General features: G+C 45.0%; 2 protein-coding genes across 2 annotated transcripts in view; one reads left to right on the plus strand and one right to left on the minus strand.

Moving 5' to 3' along the window:
• SCNM1 (sodium channel modifier 1) overlaps positions 1 to 6175 on the minus strand; it is a 144483-nt gene extending 138308 nt beyond the window's left edge. Inside the window, exon 1 of the mRNA XM_086947428.1 lies at positions 6009 to 6175. Coding sequence (XP_086803554.1) covers positions 6009 to 6059 — 51 coding nt within the window. The 5' untranslated portion in view covers positions 6060 to 6175. The remainder of the gene's footprint in view (positions 1 to 6008) is intronic.
• A 736-nt stretch (positions 6176 to 6911) lies between these two features.
• The window catches only part of LYSMD1 (LysM domain containing 1), a 33779-nt gene continuing 15552 nt past the window's right edge, over positions 6912 to 25138 (plus strand). Inside the window, exons 1-2 of the mRNA XM_086947429.1 lie at positions 6912 to 7935; positions 18911 to 19254. Coding sequence (XP_086803555.1) covers positions 7759 to 7935; positions 18911 to 19254 — 521 coding nt within the window. The 5' untranslated portion in view covers positions 6912 to 7758. The remainder of the gene's footprint in view (positions 7936 to 18910; positions 19255 to 25138) is intronic.

Raw genomic sequence — 25138 nt, forward strand, 5'->3', positions numbered from 1 at the left:
CCATGGACGCATTCCATGCACGGCTGAGGGATCTCATAAGCACGTGCACGGACGACGACGAAAAGAAGGAAGTAACCGCGCAGCTCATTCAAGGCTGCCGCAACAAACACCTAAGGACACTCATTCTACGACAGCCACGAATCACCCTTGAAGAAATATTAATCTTGGCCAGATCCCACGAACTATCGGATGTACGCGCAACAGCAATGGAAGCAGCCTTGAACCCACGGGCAGAAGCAGGAACCGTGGTAAAGACTGAAAGAGTGGATGCAGTTCGCAACGCCGGCCGAGGAAACAGAGGAAGATGGCCGACCAGGACACCACGCCGTACATCGTGTGGATACTGTGGCCGAGATGAGCACAACCAAGATGGCTGCCCAGCACGTGGCAAGACATGCTCAAAGTGCGGAATACCCAACCATTTCGCAAGCGTGTGCAGGGGTGGCTCCCGAGGAAGAGGGACGTCAGGAAGAAAACCAATCACAGGAGCAGTAAAGCAGCTGTCACTAGACGACGCAACATCGTCTCAACCACACAGACCACCGAGGCGACCCCAGTTTGATGACTCCCCCTCAGAAGACGAAGATGAATGCTACTACGTGTCGTTCGTAAGCGAACTGAAGAAGCGACGGAGGCCACAGCCCAAGTGTCAGATACACATCGACGGGTCCCCAGCATGTGGCGTCATCGACACAGGAGCCACCATAAACGTCATGGGAATCCAGCACTATAAAGCACTGAACCCGAGACCCAAACTAGTACCTTCCAAGGCGCGCATACTAACGTACGGCAGCCAGACACCCCTCCCACTGCGGGGAAAGATGACGGTCCAAGTAAAAGCGGAAGACAACGAAGTGACGACAACGTTCCACGTAATAGACAAGGAAGCAGACTTGCTTGTAAGCAGCAACACGGCAGAAGACCTCCGCCTCATTGCGTTCGCAAACGCGGTCAAAGCGCTACAAACAGAGGACATCCTGGAAATGTTCCCCACACTATTCGAAGGTCTTGGCACAATCAAACGACCACCAATCAAGCTACACATCGACCCCGCCATCCAGCCAATAGCCCTAAGACACAGAAGAATACCCTTCCACCTGCGCGCAGCCGTAGAAAAGGAACTCAATCAACTTGAAGAACAAGGGGTAATCGAGAAAGTATCAGGGCCAACACCGTGGGTATCCCCGATGGTGATAGCCGAGAAGCCGCGCCAGCCAGGCAAGATCCGCATCTGCATAGACATGAGGATGCCCAACAAAGCTATCAGACGGGAACGCCACCTCACTCCAACGGTAGATGACATCCTCACGGATCTGAATGGGGCCCAATGGTTCTCTAAGCTGGACCTTAATGCCGGATACCACCAGCTCAGGCTAGCGGAGGAGAGCCGCTACATTACAACTTTTTCCACACATCTAGGGCTAAGGCGGTACAAGCGACTAAATTTCGGCATCTCATCCGCAGCCGAAATATTCCAAAACACAATAAAGGAGATCCTAACCGGACTTGATGGGGTGCTGAACGTCAGCGACGATATCTTGATCCACGCCAAGACCAGTGAAGAACACCACCGAAGACTAAAGGCCACTCTACAAAGACTCGCGCAGTACGGTGTCACCCTACACAAGGACAAATGCCAGTTCTTCAAGAGATCAATAGAGTTCTTCGGATACGTATTCGACTCGGACGGAGTGAGGGTAGATCCCCGCAAATCACAAGCCATCAAGAATGCTCCAGCACCATCAACCGCTTCCGAAGTAAGAAGTTTCTTGGGTATGGCGCAGTACTGTGCCAGGTTCATACCCAATCTGGCCACAATCGCAGAGCCTCTGAGAAGCCTAACGAAGAAAGACAGCCCCTGGAAGTGGACGGCAACGGAGGACAATGCGTTCCACCGGATCAAAGAAGCCCTGTTAGATAGCACAACAATGGCGTACTTCGACACTGCAAGACCCACCGAAGTACTAGTGGACGCCAGCCCAGTGGGCCTGGGAGCCCTCCTATCGCAAGAATCTGAACCCGGGGTGTGGGCCCCACTGGCTTTTGCAAGCAAAGCTCTGACGGCAACAGAGTCCCGGTACTCGCAAATTGAGAGGGAGGCACTGGCCGTAAAGTGGGCGTGCGCCCATTTCCATCTCTACATCTCCGGCCACCCTTTTAGAATGGTGACAGACCACCAACCGCTGATCCCGTTGTTCCGTGGAACTGCTCCACACCCCCCGCCAAGGATCGAACGCTGGGCAATCCAGGTTCAACAATACCAAATGGATCTAGTATACCGACCAGGGGCGAAAAACCCGGCGGACTTCCTGTCGCGCCACCCCCCCGCAGATGAGTCTAGCAACACAGACCCTGAGGTCCAGACCGAGGAATTTATCAACATGCTAGCCACAGGCGCGTGCCCCTGTGCACTGACCGCCGACATCATCATCTCTCACTATGACAACGATACAGTGGTCGGAAGGGTGAAGGAGGCCATACAATCCGGAACATGGACGAGCTTCCTAAAAGACACCAACGGGTGGAACGACGCAGACAGAACACGCCTACAACAATACTGGAAGGTGCATGACGACCTCAGCTGCGCTGACAACGGCCTCCTACTGCGAGGGACTCGCGTGGTCATTCCCAAAACACTGCAAGAGAGGGCAACCACCCTGGCACACGAAGGCCATCAAGGCACCCGCAGAATGAAGGCGAGGATGCGAGAGAAGATATGGTTCCCAAACATGGACGAGGACATCGAAGCCTGCGTACGGGAATGTCGAGCATGCCAAATTACAAGTAGCCCCGAAGCACCGGCACCCATAATCACAGAGGAACACGCCCCATCGCCGTGGGCATGGCTAAGCCTGGACTTTGGCAGCTTCCCAGACGGACGAGTCACAGTAGTGCTGGTAGACAACTACACCAAATACCCCATCGTGGAAACAGCAGCGTCAACCAGCTTCGCGAACATTCGCCCCATCCTCACCAAAACTTTTGCCCTGTTCGGTATCCCAATGGTCATCAAAACAGACAATGGGCCCCCATTCCAGGGGAGTGAGTTCAAGGAGTTCCTAGCCAACCTTGGCATAAAGCATCACCGAATCACCCCGCAATGGCCACAGGCCAACGGTGAGGTGGAACGTTTCATGAGGACAATAAACAAAATACTGAGGATCTCCTCAGCCGAAGGAAGTGACCCGGAGGAAACACTGCAAGCGTTCCTGAGGGAGTATCGCAGCACGCCGCACAGCACCACCATGCAATCACCTTGGGCGCTGATGCTGACCGGCCCCCGAAGAGATCTGCTACCTATGGCTGACAGCTGGACTCCCACACCATACTCCCCGGCAAACACCCAAGAAAGGAGAAGAAGGACAAACGAGAAAGCCAGTTGCAAAAGAAGAGCCCAAGCAAAAGCCCTGAGCCCAGGAGAGACGGTGCTCATCCGGACAAGGAGACCCGGAGGGAAGTTCAAGACCCCTTTCGAACCGGAGCCCTGGGTCATCAAGGAAACCCACGGAACAGCAGTCACTGTCAGTCGAGACGGAGAAGAAGTGACTCGCAACGTATCGTGGTTCAAGCCGATACCCGCTCCGAAAGGACCAAGTCCCAGTGGCGGCGCACCTGTAACGAGGGAAGAAGGAGAGAATGCAGCCACAGACGACAACTCATGCCTAGCCCCAGACACTACAGAACATCCATCCCTGCCATCACCGGGACCTCCTCAGGACCAGATCCCTCCGAGAGGCAAGTGGCAGTATAATCTCAGATCCAATCCACGACCCAGTCACAGACTGGCAGATTTTGCATGCTGAACTGACTGTTATAATTTGTTTTGAAAAATCCAAGTTGGGAAGGGATGTAGCGCTCTAGTGCTCCGAGGGTCTCAGGTTGAGCCCCGGAAGCACTCCGCACAATGTATCACTTTCTGGCCAGGCGTGGCCAGAAAGCTTTAAATAAAGGGACCGAAGTGGCTCGGCACTTCCGGTCCACACCAGTACAGTAACGTGTGTGTGTCCCCTCATTGCGCTCCATGTGCCCTGCAGCGTCATAGGCCCAGCTCGGCCCCTAGGGCCTCACACGTACCATACTGAATACAAAATATGAAAGCGAGTTGGTGTTTTTTCTTTGAGACAGGCATCAGTACATTTACATCTAATACCCATGTACCTTGCAATGAGTGTGTGTGGGAAGGGTTGATTTACGAGCTCAGCACTTTTTACAAACATTCTTAAAAGTGAAAGTTTAGTCTAGAAATGGCGGCGGCCTCCAGTTTAAGATTTCCTGGGTTTTGGTCCCGCTTGACGGACCGCTCCTCGTGGAGTCTAAATCTGCTGAAGAGGAGGCGGTGGTGGGATGCGGGACCTGTGCTGTCACCGAGTGAACTATCTTTCAAAAATCAAAAGGTGCAGCAGCGAGGAAACTGGACACTGCCAAAGGATTGAGATGGATCTCAAAATTATGATTGATTGCATGAACCCACAGTAACAGCAATTCCTGCAGGTCCAGGCCCCCAGGAATTGCAGCTTCTGCCCACCGATAGTAAATGATAGGACAAGACACCGCCTTCCTATCGTCCTAGACATGTGTTCCTCTGTTGTGTGTATAAACTTAGGTGAGAGGGCTATGTCCTGTCACTGTGAGAGCAGGCGCTTCTGAGTGCCTTTAATAGGCGCATGGGTCTCCAGCCACGGTGCCACGTCATGAGCTATCATCAGTGACCACGACTTCAATCTACGCAGTACTGTACTATACAGTCTGCAGAGAAGAGCATCCTCTCTATCACTGTGCCAGCCGGTCCTCCAAATCAGCAACTGACTCCTGTCTTCACTGCAGTCTGCAGCCAGTGACTGTGACTCCACATACGGTTCTGCTACAGTGGCAGTCCAAAGCAGCAGCCGTTATTTTCCCAGCACTGTTAGACTTGGTAAAACAAAGATAACACTGGAGATTGATGTTGCTGCTGGAAAGTGGTCGGAGTTTTCATCTTCTGGCAGTTTTGACTCATCATGAAGTAGCACAGAGGGTTAATGTGCCTGCTGCAAAGAACGTGTACCAGCATATCACAGAACTGCATTTTATGTGGCTCGCTCAATGGGTTACTGCTTTTGTCACAGAGATCCCTTTGTTACTTGTGGTTTAGCATCACCTGGTGCTGACGTGAGGGGGTTGGAGGGTGCTGTGTATTTAGAAATAATAAGTTTAAAAGCTCATGCATTATCGTTCTTTAGAGTTTCTCATTTCCCAAATGGATGCAATATCTGAAACTAGTCTGTTTCCGGGGACTTTAATGCATGATTTTGATCGCGAGAAAAGTGTAAGTCATAGTCGTTGTATGTCACTCATAATTACACTGAAATTATAAAAGTGTCACACCTAAACAATCTAGAACCTTGGCAGCTATGGCCATTGAGGGCCAACATGAGGTAGGTGAGATAATAACAGGGCTCGAGTCGGGGTACCACGCGGGTGGACGGCATCCCCCCACTTATTTTACCAGGAGCGGTGGGGTGGACGCCGTCCCCCCTGCCAAACAGCTGGAGAGAGAAATAAATGCTTTTTTGTACTTAATTAAAGATGACGATTTTCCCAGGAAAGCCACTTTACTCGTCTACTCGCTCCACTTGACTGTTCGGTTGCACTCTTTGAACATATTTAGCAGGACATAGGCAGGTTGCAGAAGCGCCGCGAGGGAGGCTGCGTGCAGTCCAAGCCTGATGGTGAAAGCCACCTTTCATGACGTCACTTCCGGTCGTGACGTCACTCCCGGTGACAGCGTCCCCCCACTTATTTGTTTACGACTTGTGCCCTGGATAATAATCATCCACAACACAAACGTGCGGGATCAAAACCAATCATATTGACGCGGTTGCAAAATTACTTAAAACCAAAACCCCAGCGCTAAGGTGTACCAACACTGATGCTTATGGTTAGTTTATTTAAAAATCTGGACCACAAATACCAGTGTACTCTGGGGCAAAGAATGTACCGCAGCACTGCTATGTAGCAGGTAAACATACCTTCAGAACATTGAGCTGACTGCCGTCGTCTCCCTCTCTTTTAAAAGACATAGCCTCTTCTTTCTATTCTCACGGCCAGTGCTGGCCGGTCGACAGGCTCAGTCCGCCTGCCACTAGAGCTCCGTTTATCAGGAAGCTCAACGGACGACTCACATAACACGGATGACTACACCTCCCAGCATGCCAATTACACCGTGATTCGGCGGTTTAAGAAACTAAAGAGGGATTAAAACAAACGGAGCGCCTGAGCCCACCACCCACTACCTGTAACAGGAAGATACCATTGAAAGCACAACTCATTAAATGTTTATTTCAATCAAAAAAAATAAAATCCACGATTTTTGAACAGTAAGCACATTTCTAAAATGTTCGTGATACTTTTTTTTATACGTTTTCTATGTGTGACTAATAATACATTGTTACCCTCTGCAGTAGTAAATCTTTTCAAATCTAATCTTTAAAGTTTCTAAAGTTAACACTTATAAAGAATTTTCTCAGGTTATGACAGCACTGAGCCTTATAATATGAAATGAACTATTTTCCAAGATGGCAGCCAGGCCTTACCTCGGGCCTGCGTACACTATACGCTTTCTATGCATATCCGCTAAAGTCTTTATTTAGCTCCTAGCACCCGATAAAAATACTAACACGCAGATATTTATTAAGACTACCTCTTCTGTGGGTCCCCGCTACCTTCGCTTAGCTCTCTGGGAGATGAAGTCCTCTATTGAAAACTGCGTCACGCCTCGTTTCACTGACGAAGGTTTATTGGTGGAACGTGTTGCAGGCAGTGTGACTATTGGTGACGATCACCCCAGCTCGGCCGACAATTGGTAGGAGGCCAAAGCTCTGATTGGTGGCGGGATTTGCCAGGTTGAGTGGAGTGATTCGGAGAAGGTTCTCACAGCCCGGTCGGCGGCCGGAAAAGAAAGTGAAAGGGTACCCGAGGAGGCGTCGTTTATGGCAACAGGAGGGGGCAGGACAATGGTGATAACGGCTGCACTGTGGCACAAGAGGCTGCATAGTGCCAGGACCAAAAGAGGGGGTATTTAGGGAAACAAAGCGGCCACGCAGGCATGGTAGGAATTGTTTCTTTTGAAATTGGACTTTTTGGTAGCAGGTGTGACCTGACCGAGGGGTTTATTTTTGGGACTGACTCCCAATTTAAGCGTTAACAGACTCTCTCTTGCGGCGCTGAGGGGAAGTACTTTGGACGGCAGGAACAGTAGTGAAGCGGCAGGAAAGCCCCCTGATCTCAGTCGCGGAACTGCCATAGGATGTGTGGCATCGGGGCAGTTCCTAAGTCACAGGGGCAGTGCCAGGGCAGTAGGGCATTATTGAGCCGAAGAGGCCAGGAGTAGTGCATCAGAGTTTCTACTCCTGCACTACTTTTATTTGTATAGTGATAGACTACCCTAGTGTAACCAGGCGCTTTATACATTCCGTTATTATTCTTATAATATCTCTCATTTGATGTCTGATAATACCTCGCTTGGGTTTTTGGTGGATCCCACCCCCCAGTCCATGGCTGGCCTCAGTACTTTTCATTGACCGACCCTAGTTGATGACTTGTCTTGTGCACGTTTAAGTCAGCTGGAACATTTCCTCCCTCTGCCCTCGTATTGCAGCATAGGGCACCCCCCTGCCATCCTTTATATAGTGCTGAGTGCATCGCCCTTTCTGCCTTACAAGATGCCAAGAAGGGACTAGAGTGGTCAAGACGGGTGGTCTCGGCTTCGACCAGGCAGCGATGGCCACCCCCTCGGAACAGTCCTCTGGAGGGCCCGGGCTCCTCAGAGGTTCCCGGACACGCTCCTACGGTAGCCTGATGCAGTCACCCTGCTCCCCGGTCCGGCAGAGGAGGGTCGAGCACCAGATCGCAGCCGGGGACACCTTGCCGGGTCTGGCACTCAAGTATGGTGTTACGGTGAGTACTGACCACTTGCTTGTTTCAGAAACTTAAATGTGTCTATCAGATCTGTGTGCTGTGGCATGTATGAAATGACTATGAACGTGTATGATGTATGTGGGTGGCATTCCTAGTCAACCGTCACAAGTAAATAAACAGCAGTACAGCACCACACGTACTGTAGAGGATTTCAATTATTTTATATATATAATAAATGCCATGTCACTGCCTTTCCCCCTAAGTGTTAGAAGCTGATAGACATATTTTCCCAAAATACGTATTGCATTAGCTTTTTACTTACAGTGATGTTACTCATCTCACAGATCAACCAATAGTCAAAGTTTGATTATAAATCATACTAAAGTAATGCCTTTTTACTATTGCATTTTTCGATTTCCTTGTTTTCTCTATTTGTGAAATACTTCCAAACAGGTTTTCTCTTGTTGAGCATGAAAGAAGAATGTAAAAGCTTTGCGGACCATGTACAATTTTTATGTTGAGTCTAAAAGCCACAGTTTCTAAGTTCGTGGTTTAGAGTACGAAATAGTGTTCCCTAGTATTTCTAACAATCCATTGTCTTTCAACAAACCTCAAAGTTATAAGAAGCTTGTGGTTGGTTTCAAATGTGTCAAACTTATGAAAAGCTGGTCGGTGGTTCACATAGTCACCTCAGAAGGTACACACCACATCACACAATTGTATCAAAAGGAAGAGGTACTAGCAATTGGTGCTCAAGCTCACACCATGGACAGGACCAGAATCGGACATTTGACCCTCTAATCCCCTTGCCGAAGGGGGATGGGTGCCATTTGATCATCAATTGAGTTTAGATCCTTAAACATGCATCAGAAAGTTGAGTAGTTGACATTCGATTTTCATGTTGGCTGCATAAGGATGAGAAGTTGTTAATTGACCCTCGAAGGAAGATGTAGACAGAAGCTGTCAGTTGGTGTTCAGTTAAATAACCCCAGAAAGACCTAGGCTCTTTGCTTATTTATCTTGCCTCAAAAGGGAATTGGGTACTACTGTTCCCGGGTTTATAGCACTTCTGAAGGAAAAGAAGCAAAAAGCGATCCCAATCTCACTGGAGTAGAATGGAAAATTGATCAGTGTTTAATTAACTAATCATTGATTAGGCGTGTGCAAAGCACGATTTCTGTATAACATAGCACTTTATATCTGTGTACATACTATGTGACAAAACAGAGCCTCACAGTTTTCCATCTGACCTGCGCTGTGGCTTTTGAAGCATCTCTGTGGTTAGCCATTATGAGGCCTGCTGGTCAGGGCCCTCTTTTGAAGTTGGGTGTGGGTGCCCTTCCGATCACCTATGCTTGTTTCAATGATAAGTTGTGGGCCTTTACTCATCGATCTAGTGGTGGTATTAGTTTAAAACAAAAACAGAAACAATAATTTAAAAAAATTGGCCTGGATGGAATTTACTGGCTTAATTAAATGAACATTTAATTGAATTCGTTGCACCAACCACATGCTTCTTAATCACTTTGAGATAAACAGAGCTCGAGGCACAGGCCAGGAAATGAGAAACGTTGTGCGATTTATTATCTCAAAGAGGTTCTTTTAAGCCCATTATAGGAACATGTCACATTAAGAATCTGAACTTTTGCAGTTTTATTTTCTTTTGAGCGCTGCTGTTCATTATTGCTGCAGCTTCTTAGTTGTATTTTCTGTGTAGCATTGAATTTTGTTTTAATATTTGAATTACCTCATACTTAGTTCTAAGGTTAAAGCTTCCGTAAATATTCATGGCATTCCCCAGGATTTTTAGTACTGTTGAAGGAACTGAATCCACCAGTTCCCTCTTTTATTTTTGTTCAGACTAGATAATTGCGAGATTTCCACTGTTGCACAAACGCTGCTGACATGTGTGAAGCCGAGCCCAGGTCACCCTGAGGAAGTAAACTCACAACGGAGACAGATGGCTGGGGCCACTGGAAGGATAAGGACAGGTCTAATCAACTGTTGAACCAGGGCAGTGGGCTTGACTTTGGGCCCAAATGTCACCGTCATTTGCATGGTGTAACATGGGAGTTCAGGACAGAGACAAAGTCCTTGACTTATCCGGTTGATGCTCGGGCAGTGTGGAGATTAATAGTGTAACTGGCAAGCACATCATGGTGGCTATGTTCCTTTATCAGTGTGTTTGTAAGGCCATACGTGGCAATGCATGCAAGTGTATGCCACAGGTAGTCGCTTCAAAATATGTTCAGGTCAAAATGATAGGTGTGTCTCGCTTTAATGTGCCAAAGCTGCATGCTTCAGCACATGGAACCCAGACCAATTGGCTGTCCAAATGCTGGTTTTGATGTAACATCAAAATATTCAGATCCTTTTTAGCACGATTGTGCCCTACTATAGAAACAAGAATTAGTAAAGCCAACTGCACTGACTACAAATTTCAAACCTATTGCTTTTGCCAGTGTCTATTTTTGCTGAGGTGCGTGTGTGTGTGTGTGTGTGTGTGTGAATTTTTTTCCTGTGTCCAGTTTGAATTTTTGTTTGCTCAATATTAACATTTGGTGCACCTCATATAGCTTCAGGCACAGTTTACTTGCAGCTCTTTCTGGGGACCTCTATTTACTCTCCTGCATCTGAGTTGCCAGTTCAGTGGCATGCACCTGGCTTTTTTCCTGTTTCTGCCTCAACCTGGGAGGACTTTCGGAGGCCCAAGCTTAACTTGTGACTGACCGACCTACTGACGTAGTCACACAGCCACAAAAGCCATACAGACTCACGGGCCTGACCCAGTAGCCGTAACTATCTTGCAGAAGCCGGACATGGGCTCAGCCCCGAATCACTCGCCATAGGCTTTTGACTCTGAAAGGCGAGTCCGACTTTTATAGATTTTTGTAACTGCAGATATTTACAGGCAAAAAGCTCTGCCACTGTTTGCCTTCCTCTACCAATTAAAGGCACACGGTTGACATGTGATTTATCTGCTGTTGGCAATGGACGTCTGTGAGAGGTAGCACCCGGTTCCTTTCACACCAGGCCAGCCTACTCTGAGACTCTTGAATGTTTCTAACTGTGTTCTTATGATGGTCATTTTTAGCCAGGCACTTTAAGATCATTATACATAACCCCCCCCCCCCTCAATCCCAGCAGCGGTCTGTGTGCAAAACTCAGAACTTGATAACCAAACTTACAGGCATGTCTGCTCACCCTATTCCATTCCTGCTGAAACCCCCTACTTGGTTTCTTCAGTGCTGTTCCAAAATGCTAAACATAGTGGTTAAACAGAGAGAGGAGCAGTGGCCAGCGAGTTGTAGCAGAGCTCTGCTCAATAGGCGGTGGAATAACTTTGAGCAGAGAGTGGCATAGGAGCTGTGTGGGTGCATCAAGTGGCTGAGGAGTTGTGTGAAGGGAGTGGTGGAAAGCACTGGGCCAGTCTGGTTGGAGGAGCACCAGTACGTTGAGTGGCGGTGGATGAACTTTAGCCACTCATTTGTTATGGAGCTTTGGTCAGAGCGGTGGAGGCGCTCTTGTCAGTGATGTTGAAGATTTTGTTGGTGAGCAGTTGAAGAGCTGTTGTCAGTGAGTGGAGGAGGAGCTGAGATAGACGGAGGAGCTGTGGTTGGTGATAGATGGAGGAGCTGTGGTCGGTGATAGATGGAGTAGATGGAGGAGCTGTGGTCGGTGATAGATGGAGGAGCTGTGGTCGGTGATAGATGGAGGAGCTGTGGTCGGTGATAGATGGAGGAGCAGTGGTCGGTGATAGATGGAGGAGCAGTGGTCGGTGATAGATGGAGGAGCAGTGGTCGGTGATAGATGGAGGAGCAGTGGTCGGTGATAGATGGAGGAGCAGTGGTCGGTGATAGATGGAGGAGCAGTGGTCGGTGATAGATGGAGGAGCAGTGGTCGGTGATAGATGGAGGAGCTGTGGTCGGTGATAGATGGAGGAGCTGTGGTCGGTGATAGATGGAGGAGCTGTGGTCGGTGATAGATGGGGACCTGTGGTCAGTGGGGGGCGGGGGGACCTGTGGTCAGCGGGAGGCGGGGGGGACCTGCGGTCAGTGGGCTGCAGATGTACTGTGGTCAGTGTGCAGTTGAGAAGCTCTGGTCACTGAGCAGTTGAGGCAGTAAGTGATGGCTGAATTTTGGTCAGTAAATGACTCTGGACCAAAATCATTAACAGTTCCCTTCAACAAGGTTTCATCCCTGACTCCCTCAAGGTGGGGCAAGTCACGCCCATACTCAAGAAACCTACAGCTGACCCGTCGGACCTAAACAATTACCGCCCTATCACCAATATCCCCACCTTGGCCAAACTGCTGGAAAAATGTGTACAACTCCAACTAACAAAACACATTGACCAGTTTGACCTCCTCAACCCTCATCAATCAGGCTTCAGAGCGAAACACAGTACGGAAACGGCCATGACGCACATAATTGATGACGCCCTCCAAATTCTTGATCGCAATGACTCATGCCTCCTCATCCTTCTTGACCTCTCATCAGCTTTTGACACGGTCAAACATGAGAACCTACTGGAGCTGCTAAACACCAGAATGGGTTTATCCGGGAATGTTCTCAAATGGTTCACCTCCTTCCTTCATAACCGGTCTCAGAAGTTCAAGATTAACAATGTGCTATCCTCATCTGTGCCAGTAGACTTAGGCGTACCACAAGGATCCTCCCTTTCACCCACACTGTTCAACCTCATAATGGAACCACTGGCCACCTTGCTCCAAGCATCCAATGTACACTTCCATATGTATGCCGATGACACTAAACTTTACCTAAAGGTACAATCCCCGGAGGATATCAAACTCCTGAACCACACATTGAGAAACACCCAATCGTGGCTGGCCGATAATCACCTTAAACTGAATGCTCTGAAAACTGAGTTCCTCCTGATATCACCCCCTGCGAAATCTACCACCACCCAAATCTGGCTCAATCACCTAACAGCACTCAATGTCCGACCGACCATCGTGGACTCTGCGAAATCCTTAGGCATCACACTCGACGCAAAGCTCAGCATGCAACAGCACATTAGCAAAGCAACGAAAGGAGCTAACCTCCAAATCAATACATTAAGGAAACTTAAACCCTTCCTCCCTGTCAAAGACTTCCAAACTGCTGTGCAAGCCCTAGTCATCCCACGCATTGACTATGGAATTGTGGCCCTCAGCGGACTCCCTCTAGCAACAACTGCACCCCTAAGAGCCTCCTTGAACGCTGCCGCGAGACTCATCACTGGCTCAAGAAAACACTCTCATATAACCCCCGATTTGATATCCCTGAATTGTTTGCCCTTTGAAGCCAGAATACAGTTGAAAATTGCTGTTATGACACACTCGGCCGTACACCACAAGGCACCCAACTACCTCACTCAAAAGTTGACTATATCAGGAGGGTCGAGATCCAATAGAAGTACAAAAAAATCTACTCCTGAAACCTCGCAGATTCCGGAAGGAAAAAACGTACAAACGCTCCTTCTCAGGAATGGCACCCAGGATTTGGAACGCACTCCCTCCTGAAACCAGGCTTATCACCTCCACTGCCTTCTTCAAGAAAGAGGTGAAAGCCTTCCTTATGGCCAAGTTCTCCTGAACCTTATCGTTGTTGGACCAGAGACTTTGCACTGACTTGGTACCACTGGCTACCTCATTGTCTAATGTCTAATGATATCATATCCTTACGAGGAGTACGAGCCTATTATACTACTCTCTCACTACCTATTAGTTTAATGTTCATGCTAGTTTGCTGAACTGGATGTTCCCTACCCCTTCTCTCCCTGTAATCTCTTAGAAAGTGGTATAAGCCAACCTTATAGCCTAGCTCTCCTGATCTCTATTGTAGCTGGACCAAAGGCTCTGCACCGTTCTTATATTATCGTCTGTTTGAGTGTTTATTGTTATTCCAACAGCATATGACTATTATCCGATCATGCTATTGAATATTATAATGTACCCAATATTATGTTTAGTCACCCTCTTGTTCCCTAACCCCCTGCTTCTGTGAAGCGCTCTGATATCTGCAAAGATCTTGTTCGCGCTATATAAAACTCTGAATAAATAAATAAGAAGGACATCAAAAGTAGTGTAAAAGCCACTTTAACTAGTCTCTAAAGAAGACGTAAATGTTGTTGATGGTCTGTGGCACTTTTCTGTGCATACTCAGTTTACTTTGGGTAAACTGCGGAGTCTGTTTAGGCCTGTACCCCACTGTCCCATTAAGGGCTTTGGTGCAGTGATGAATGTATCTGTTTTCTACGGATCTATGACAGAATATCGACTACAAAAATATCGACCTACAAGAATATCGAGTCAACAATATCGAGGGCAAAAATATCGACATCCTATCTACAACATGGTAAGTACAAAAATATCGAAAAAATAATATCGTTGTAAAAAATATCGATGTTAAAAATATTGATTTTTTTTTTAATATATATAAATGTAAAAGTAAGTATATAACACTAATAAATAAAATAAACATATTTAAAAGTATCTAATCATGTTTAAAATTAATAAATAAAAATATATACAGTAAAGATATAATATATATGTACTAAACAATAAGTATTAATAATTAATTTACTAAAAATACCCCTTTACCCGAAAACTGACCCTGAACCCTAAAAATACCCCTTTACCCATGAACTGAAAACTGACCCTGAACCCTAAAAATACCCCTTTACCCATGAACTGAAAACTGACCCTGAACCCTAAAAATACCCCTTTACCCAAAAACTGAAAACTGACCCTGAACCCTAAAAATACCCCTTTACCCATGAACTGAAAACTGACCCTGAACCCTAAAAATACCCCTTTATCCATGAACTGAAAACTGACCCTGAACACTAAAAATACCCATTTACCCATGAACTGAAAACTGACCCTGAACCCTAAAAATACCCCTTTACCCAAAAACAGAAAACTGACCCTGAACCCTAAAAATACCCCTTTACCCATGAACTGAAAACTGACCCTGAACACTAAAAATACCCCTTTACCCATGAACTGAAAACTGACCCTGAACCCTAAAAATACCCCTTTACCCAAAAACTGAAAACTGACCCTGAACCCTAAAAATACCCCTTTACCCATGAACTGAAAACTGACCCTGAACCCTAAAAATACCCCTTTATCCATGAACTGAAAACTGACCCTGAACACTAAAAATACCCATTTACCCATGAACTGAAAACTGACCCTGAACCCTAAAAATACCCCTTTACCCAAAAACTGAAAACTGACCCTGAACCCTAAAAATACCCCTTTACCCATGAACTGAAAACTGACCCTGAACACTAAAAATACCCCTTTACCCATGAACTGAAAACTGACCCTGAACCCTAAAAATACCCCTTTACCCAAAAACTGAAAACTGACCCTGAACCCTAAAAATACCCCTTTACCCATGAACTGAAAACTGACCCTGAACCCTAAAAATACCCCTTTACCCATGAACTGAAAACTGACCCTGAACCCTAAAAATACCCCTTTACCCAAAAACTGAAAACTGACCCTGAACCCTAAAAATACCCCTTTACCCATGAACTGAAAACTGACCCTGAACCCTAAAAATACCCCTTTATCCATGAACTGAAAACTGACCCTGAACACTAAAAATACCCCTTTACCCATGAACTGAAAACTGACCCTGAACCCTAAAAATACCCCTTTACCCAAAAACAGAAAACTGACCCTGAACCCTAAAAATACCCCTTTACCCATGAACTGAAAACTGACCCTGAACACTAAAAATACCCCTTTACCCATGAACTGAAAACTGACCCTGAACCCTAAAAATACCCCTTTACCCAAAAACTGAAAACTGACCCTGAACCCTAAAAATACCCCTTTACCCATGAACTGAAAACTGACCCTGAACACTAAAAATACCCCTTTACCCATGAACTGAAAACTGACCCTGAACCCTAAAAATACCCCTTTACCCAAAAACTGAAAACTGACCCTGAACCCTAAAAACACCCCTTTACCCAAAAACTGAAAACTGCCCCTAAACACTCAAAATACCCCTTTACCCAAAAACCCAAAAATGACCCTGAACCCTAAAAATACTCCTTAACCCAAAGTTAAATAATATTATTTAATTAGCAATTAATAATTAATTAACAATAACAATAAAGTAAATATATTAGCACATAAGCTGTAATTAATATAATTTAATAATTATTATCATTTTTCCCCAATTAATTAATTAACAGTAACTAAAAATTATATATAAATAAATTACTCTAATAATGTAATTAACTAACTAATATTATTTAATTACCAATTAATTACTAATTTAAAATATGTACCAAATTATATTAATTAATTAACTAATTAATATTAATTATTTGCCAATTAATTACTTATAAATATTTAAAAACATATATTAATTAATTAATTATTATTAAATTACTCCCCACCCTATTCCCCTATAAACCCACATCCTGCTACAGAAAATATATATCAATTAATCAATTATTTCCCAATTAATCAATATTAATTAGCAAATAATTATAATTAATTAATTAATCCTACTAATTATTAATCAATTTACCATAATTAAATTACTTCCCACCCTATTCCCCTATAAACCCACAACCCGCTCCAGTACTAAAACATCAAATTTACTTATAAATTTCTATATTATTATAGAAAATGTATACACATATAATAGTAATTATTTTAAATACTTAAATTAAACATATAACACATACATAATAAAAAACTATAAAATAATACAAATATCGATATTAGTGTCATCGAAATTATTAACATCGATATATATGCTATCGATATTACTAACTTCGATATTACTTACATCGATATTAAGTATTTCGATATTACTTACCTTGGGTCGATATTCTGTCCTACGATATTCTTGCCTTCGATATTATGCTCCTTCGATATTACAGACTCGATATTATGGTAAGTCGATATTTACAACTCGATATTTTGACTGTCTACCGTTTTCTACACTATTCAGGCATTTTTGCATGTAAAGTGTGGCTTTAGGTATTCAAGAATTATGTTGTGTTGGTGATGATTCTTCTATCTGCCCTTTCCTGACCAAAGCGTTTCTAGTGATTGGCTGAAGCTGCAGCGCCTACCCCTGCGGTTGCCCAGGACTCTCAAAAGAATGTAAAGCACTTCTATAATTTGGCGGTGGTCCTGGTCAGCAGGGACTTAAATGCACCAAGAGTACCACCAGGCCAGCAGCCACAGCCCACCATACCTGTGAAGTATCCTTGAGGGACTGTGCCCTACCGGCTCACTCTGGGATTCTGGACAGCTTCTCAGGTAGCTGAACCTATGCGGTGCTGGGTACCGCCTACCTCAGAGCCCAGGTTTCAATAAACCAATGACCGCTAATCCATTATTATGTTCTTCTGTATTCAACTTAAACTCCTTTATTAATCTCACCTCAAAGATAGACCAAACATGCCGCATGTCTATTGAATACCATTTATTTTACCCTGGTTCTCTCTGCTTCAAACATATTGCTTGTACCGTATAAATCTCTCAGTTGTATTTCTTAGAATTTAAGAAAATATATACTGCTCGGTTAGTTTTCTCTGGCTGTGCGTGAATTAACATTTCTTCACAACTTGAGTTGCATAGTTACATTGCCACCTCCTTGCGCAGTTTATCTTTAACACTTTGGAGTCGAAGATCATACCTTTATTTTTAGAGCTCTCCTCCCTTAAGGGCTCCTGTCTTGAAACCGTACATTAGCTTCCGTGCAGAAAACAAAATTGTACGAAAACACATTGTGCTCTTGGCAACAAGGTTACTGTGTCCTTTCAGGTTTAGTGTTTAATCCATTAAGTGCATTTGTTTTGTTTTTTCAGATATACAAGTTCTGGTCTTGGTGTGACTTGGCTACCCCGCCTTTATTCTTAACACGTCTGTAAAAAGTGTCTCTGAATTCTTAAAATCTGTGCCTATTTGGCCTTGGAAACAACTATGGTCGTAATTGGAACACATTTTGTTATCATTATACTTCGTTCTTTGGTCTTTTCTTGAGATGTTAGAAATGATTTGGTGTTCGATTTGAGGTTTTTTCCTGCTTCTCTCTTATGTCGTGGATTTGTGTTTGCAGGAAGTGGGCCGGGACCAATGTATGGCAGCATTGGCAAGTTGACAAGTGTATATAAATGGCTGTTACCCTATATGTCTGTGACACATGAAAGGATTCGAAGCAGCCCAACGCCTATAGAAATCGGCAGAAATTGTTTTCGATTCTCCATAAATAAATTCCACAATTTCATGTCAAAATCAGTAAAAACTACATAAAAATGCATTCACAGTTTTTATTTTTAACATTTCTGAATTTCTCTAAATCAAGCGAATTGAAAGATGTTAGTTGCGGCCCCAAACATGAGGACATCTCCTCAGCTCTCCACTGGCAGTTTCACTTCAAGATCTTTGTTCGCCACAGTAAACATCTGTTGTCAGCTTTTCTGGTGTGATCTCCTCTCCTTTGCATCCCGACACACACACGCACGCACACGCACACGCAGGCCTCTTAGCAGCTTGTATCCCGAAGATCACACAAGGACATTGGGCTTTCGCGAACAGAACACAGCCTCGGTGGGGTGGGGTAAGTGCTGTTACTTGAGGGACTCGTTCTGGTGGCACTCCTGCAAAGACTCGCTTATGCTGTGAACACTTCCCAGTCCAGCTTAGGACTCCTTCGAACTTCCATTACAATACATTTTAGAAATGTCTAAAATCTTGCTGCAAATTTCAAAATCACTTTCAAAATCTGCATTGGGATTTAGAAATTTGTGTTTCCACAGGGCAAGCTGAACCCCAGATTTGGACGGTCCTGAGTAGTAGTTTTATGATTGCTTTAAACCGAAGGAGAGTAGTAAACGTCCAAAGTACATTAATATCCGGCATACTGTGGCTGAAGATCCTGTGGCTTTTGTTTATATTTACTCGTAGCTGAATCAATAAATAATTGACTGAAGACTTAACAGGCTGTTTTATGTTTCTCTTTGTAGATTGAGCAAATTAAACGAGCCAACCGTTTATACACGAACGACTCCATATTCTTAAAGAAAATTTTGTATATCCCAGTATTGACTGAACCTAAACTGCTGTCCAATGGGTTAAGCCCGGAGGAGGAAGCGGCAGAGGTACTGAGAGACCCAGAGGGAATAGAAGCAGCCGCAGAAGGACAGACGGATGAGGGAAAGAAGGCGGCCTGCGATCCAGCAGGGAAGACAACAGATGGAGCCACTCGGTCCCAGGATTTGTCTGCCACTGACTTTCTAAAGAACCTGGATTCCAAAATTAGTGTGTCCAAGACTGCTGCGGTGAAGAAGCTTCAAGACTGCAATGCCCTGTGAGTTTAAAGACAAACCCTGAATACCATTACATAACCAATTATCTTGTGAGTGTTTCAGGAGAGGGGGAATGTTCCCACATCTAGGGCACTGTACGGTAGTCCTAAAGTCAAATCAAATTGCTTATAATAAGTTTAGGATGGACAGAGCTCTTCTTAGGAAGCATACTTTGATCTGTACCAGAAGTGGTAGGGCTTGCTTGACGAATAGTAGGGCTCTGCGTAGGAAGGGGCAGGGTTTTACCTTCTAAGTAGTAGGGCTTTACACGGGAAGAGGCAGGGATTTTTTTCTTTATAAGAATAGCTGGTGTGCAAAGGGAGGGGCATGGCATTACTTAATATGGAGCAGGGCCCTGGGATGGATTGGGTAGGGTAAAACCTGTTACAACGTAGAAATTCCTCTCTCTATTGATCCCAAGCACTAATTTTTCCCAGCCATCTTGATAAAGATGGCAGTTCTTGAAATTTTCCATCACTATTTAACTTCTTCTGTCGCCATGACATCCATATATCTTGACTGCAAGAAACGTAATCTCATTCACTAGCATTAGTTTTAGGACAATGCCCCAACTAAAACCCTCACGAGACCAAATTGGTTATCGAAATTGTGGCCCATCATAAGCCTCCCTCTACTGGGAAAATCCACAGACTACAATACCAGCCTATGAAAACCTTTGGGTATATACATGTCGGGCTTCCACCAATGGTACCTCAAGTAATCCTCCTCACTTAAGTAGCTGCATTATAGTGTCCTATATGCAGATTTTGGCTATTTGTCCCATGACATTCTTCCCTGTTACCTGTTTGAAGGGCCTAGCTCTGTCCTCGATTCACTCATTCCTGTCTCATATTCTTCAATCTCTTCCTTTTGTGGGTCCCTCAAGTCCTTTCTTAGCTCGACCCTTTTTAATCTGAACATTGTTCCTCTTTATTAAAGTCATTTGCATTTTCCTACTGTTATACAATGAAGACACCCAATTTATTGTCTGTCATCAGTGACTGAAAGTACTCTTTTAAGCTTTTGTGCCTGTAGTGTAGCAGTTGTGGCCGAGCACAAATTCGCTCAAGTTAAACTGTGGCAAGGCTACGATGCTCATTTTTGCAGATTCTTCCTTGTTTTGATCCCGGCCTGATGTCCAGCAGAAGTAGGTGCTCTCCTTGTACTTTTAATCTCCGCTCAGAATTTAGGTTTCTTGACAGCCCACTTATTACTTAGCAGGTGAGTACAGTCTGTTCAAATGGATATCTTTTCCTTCTTTGATTATCACGTCCAATTTTAGTTTATTTTGAAGTGTTACCAATTTGTAGTTTATGCAAATGTAATTCTTTCGGTTTTGGGTTTCCTTCAGCAGATGCAAATCTCTGGCTTGCCTTATCCTGATCCTCTCTTTTCATTGTCCCGTTGTGGTGAAGTGCACGTTATTGAAAGGACTCTGCATCTGCCATTATACATTTAATCAATGTTATGCATATCTTGAGATGCACCTTCTTCCATAGAGGCCTTCAACATCACTGTGAACTGGCTCTGCCAATCTACTGCAGCTCTAAAAGCCTCGTCTGTCCTGTTTTCATTCATCTGTGCAAAAAACTGCAGCAAATTCTATATCCAATTTCATCGATGCATAATTATAAAATAAAGGCTGCAGTCACAACATCGCATAAATCCACAGATCCGCACTGTTTCCCATTGCTTTATCAAAATGCACTGATAAAAGGTAAAACCTTTGAATTCCAGTCCTATTGTTAGCTGCACATTGAAGAAAACCGAATTTAAAAATGTAATATAAAAATAAATAAGTGGCAACATGTAAATTGCTCCTGTATTGCCATCTTGGGGTTCAGGTGACTTTAAGCCACTTGGTGTTTGTCTTCAAGGTTGATGATGTCATCAGAACCCCTCAACAGCAATAATATATTGGACCAAATTACACAGTTACTTTTTCGGTCTCGCCTGTCACAGCGCATTCGCTCTAACTTGCGAAAACTTTTGTTTCTTAAAAAGAACCTAAAAAGGGCTTTGAGCACACCCATTACTTATTGTTGATTGGTCTCATCGTTACTGTCATTTACTTGCATCTTATTAGATGCACCAGTTTCAGTTTTTCTTCATGTGCTTGTGCCCTTGATGGAGAATAGACCGATTGCAGATTAATTGATTTATTAGTGTCCTTCCTCTGCTAGTCTGTACATGACAGGAAACTGCTGCCTCACCGCGTGCGTGGTAAAAAACTATGATCAGTGTGAAAGTTGGGTAAATATGATTTAAAAAAAAACGAAACTCACTGGAAAAACTAATGAGTTTATTGTTAGGCATTGTAATAATATAAAAACGCATTTGTAAAAAACAACGAAAGCACTTAAATTCACCAGTTATAGTTTACTGGCACTCCAGCCATACATTTCTTGTAACCTCACATATTACATCACTCATGCCATGTCAAGTGGCTTCATTCATGCCATCTCAAATTAAATCATTGATGGGGTACCCTGTTACATACAGGGATTCCGTACATTCTGATTGGTTAGCAGCAACACCATGGGAAAATGTTGCGGTGGTCATTACAGAACTCGGGGAACTCAGTATACAGGTCCCGAAAAGCAAAAAAAAAGTTATGAGGGTCAAGTGTAAGGACATTCTGACCTCCAGGCACTAGTGGAGAGGACCAGAATGAATCTCCACTGTCATTAAATAAAATATAACATTTTAAACCATAGTACTGCTGTATTTCTGCAAGATCCAGCACGACCCTCTCGTGGGGTACTGTGCATGCTTCTGCCTTGTGGTACCAAGGTATGATGCAAGTTTGCGCCTTACTACAGTATCGTGTGATTGAAACTTGCACTGCGAGTACGAGGTCCCAGAAAAACATGTGAAAAAATAATAAACAAAAGGGTAAGAGAATGTGCGTTGGGTGCGTGGAGATTTTTGATGCAGGCTAGGCACAGTGGAGAAGGGCTGCTAAGGGGTGGTTCGGCTCAGGGCCTGCCCAAAGGCATAATTTATGGGTCACTCCAAGCCAGGAAGGATATTGTTTTGATAAATATGTACAAAATGCTTTGGTCGACGTTCCTTCTATCACCTTACAAATAAGTCCTGGAACGCTCATCGAGTCACCAATAATTTGGCCTTCTGTTCTCTTCTGAAGACTTTGCTGTGGTGCAAGGACACAGGTTTAGAGTTTCAGTACACTTCCTAAAAATTTTAATATAGAATATTTCTAATCGAGATCTCTATGTACTAATGACATCTTTCCCCAATGGATATTGATCCCTCTTTGTCCTGTTAGGTCTCTGAATACTGGCTGAGAGTTTTTCATGCTTCCTGGTCCTAAAACTTGCTCGTCTATGGGAATTATACTCTGACGAGTCTCAAGGACATATTTGGGCTTCTATCCCTGTATTGCAGTTAGATCTCTCCGGATGCGGGTACCTGCTACTGCGTAGCCCAGCTGGATCTGTGTGCGTATGGGTGATGGGGACCTTTGCTTCTAGCGCTGCTGGCTATCTCCACATTCATAGTGATAGGGTATCTTGCTTATGTGTCCTCGTCTCCTTAGAGCGATCTGCATTTCAGTGAGTGATCATACTCCTTCCTTCAGGTCCTGTTCCATATGCCTGCATACTGACTGGGTTGTATTGTGCTCTGCCTCCAAGTATTGTTCATTATTCGTGCATACAAGGTGGGCGACACACCTTCTAACCCTGTGTGTCGTCTCTATGCGTTCAGGCTGATGTGGTCTTCTGTCCCCTACTCTGTATGGACATCTTTGTGAACTGGGTAATGGCCCACTGGTCTCTTATGCCTTTTTGATTCCTGCATACCCGTAGTTATGAACTCCTACCTCTAGGTCTTGTGAAATCTGTCTGCATGCTGAACTATCTTATACCACAAACTCCTAGTCCTTTTGAAGGGCTCATCACTCTGAGTGATTGGCCTACAGCCACCTTGTCCAGTTCAAGAATTCTCTCCCTATGCTGGTTAACAGTGCACGTGGCACATCGATCTACTCTCTTGCACTACAGTTATGTTTGACCTTTCTCTTTGACTAGATTTCTTGAAGCAACATGTGCCTAATGGGGCTGCTAAAAGTTTTACATTGCTTTGCTGCATTAAAAAAAATATATATAGCAATTATCCTTTCTTTTAGGAAGTATATTCCAGAGAAACTTACGCAGATTACTCAAATGCTTAAGTATGTAGATTAACAGGTGTACACTTATGCATTCAAAAGTAAAACACACAGGTGATAGCGGCTGCTTTTGGACCCGTGTGATGAGGTGGGAGGGGGGCTGGGTGGATGGAAAAAAAGTACCAAAAAACACTTACATGTTACGGCCGGCCACTGCCTCTCCTCCATCCTCTTCTTCCTTTCTCCGGTCCAGCAGCAAGAAGCCGGAGGAAGCACCTGGTTTCCCAGGCTCCCCTGAGGCTGCAGTGCAGCGTTGTGATTGGTCTGAGCGCTGTGGTTCGGCGCTCAGACGAGGACAGGGAGCCTTTGCATATTCCTCACCAGGCTGTGTAAAGCAAACCTGGTGGGGAAGATGCAAAGTGCGCAGGACCGTTTGGTCGGCCCAAGAGGGGCGGCCACGCAGTGCTGCGCACTTAAGGAGTGCAAACCACTCCTCTCCATGCTCTGGCCAGCCCAGCCCAAGAGACACTGAAAACTAAAATGATAATAATGATACGTTATCATTTTAGTTTTTTAGGTCTCGCGACCTGCGGTGCACTGCGTAGCAGTGCTCACGCATGTCGTGTGAGCTATAGTAAACAAAAAATGGGGATTGTGGGCTGACCTAGGAATCGCTCAAGCTCAGGCATGTGCGTATCCTTTTGAGCTCCACCATTGGTTTTTGCGTGCGTCTTATTGTAAAAGACTGCACGCAATTGGCCCGAAGCACGCGCATAGCTCCTCCCATGGCCTATTGGTGTCTATGACGCGCACCAAGCGTGTAATCGACTACAATATGCCGTGGGAGGAGCTATGATTGTGCCCACACAGGCGTGACGTGCGCGCCACTTGTTTATTCTGGTTGCTATTTGCGGCAGAACTCAGAAAGGGCACCCCAAGAGGACAGGGGGTGCACAGTATGCGCCTAAGATGAAAAGCAAACATGTTTCACAAGCACGTCGAAGATGGACACACTGATGATGCAGGATTCGTTATGGTGAAGTCACATAAAATAATTAAATGGATATGTGCGCATTCTCGGGAATTCAATCTAGAACGCATGTTCCAAATCAAAAGCGTTTTGCCCACCTTGCTTCTGGACACTCATTCCCTGCATGTACTTCTTGCGGTATTCAATATATAAAACACGTTCCCCTCTCTGTCAACTTCAGCGGCTTGGAACTGCCAAAAGTATGTTAAATTAGGTGGGTTTTTAAAATCCAGATGTGACCGTCACTTTTACAGGCCCTGGTGAGAGGTCGATTCTTCTCTTGGAGTTAAAATCCACCCTTTTCCCGGAACAGGCAACTACGCCAAATAGACAATATCCAGCAAAGTTTGCAGCTCTCTGTCAGAGTACTAGCCGCAAAGAAGCGTCGAAGTCCCCAGCTGTGACCCATCACTGGGCTCAGGACAGTCACAGCCCAGAGTCACTGTCACTAACCAATCTCCCTGCGCTGCAGCAGCCCTGTGGCCGATTTATACATCTTGCCGCCGGGGCTGCTGGACGATGATGTCCTCCGTGCGTGGCCCCGTGAGTAGAATGTCACTGTCGGCAACCAATCCCCCTGCGCTGCGGCAGCCTTGTGGCCTATTTATACACCTTATTATTAATCCAGTGTCCCGGGGCTTGGTTGTATGCTACTGCTAGCTGATGTCAGGGCAGCAGGCTCTGCTGTCATCTCTCCTCGCTTGTGCAGCAAATGTTGGTTGAT

Source organism: Lissotriton vulgaris, chromosome 12 (assembly GCF_964263255.1).
Source record: "Lissotriton vulgaris chromosome 12, aLisVul1.2, whole genome shotgun sequence".
Classification (NCBI taxonomy): Eukaryota; Metazoa; Chordata; class Amphibia; order Caudata; family Salamandridae; genus Lissotriton; species Lissotriton vulgaris.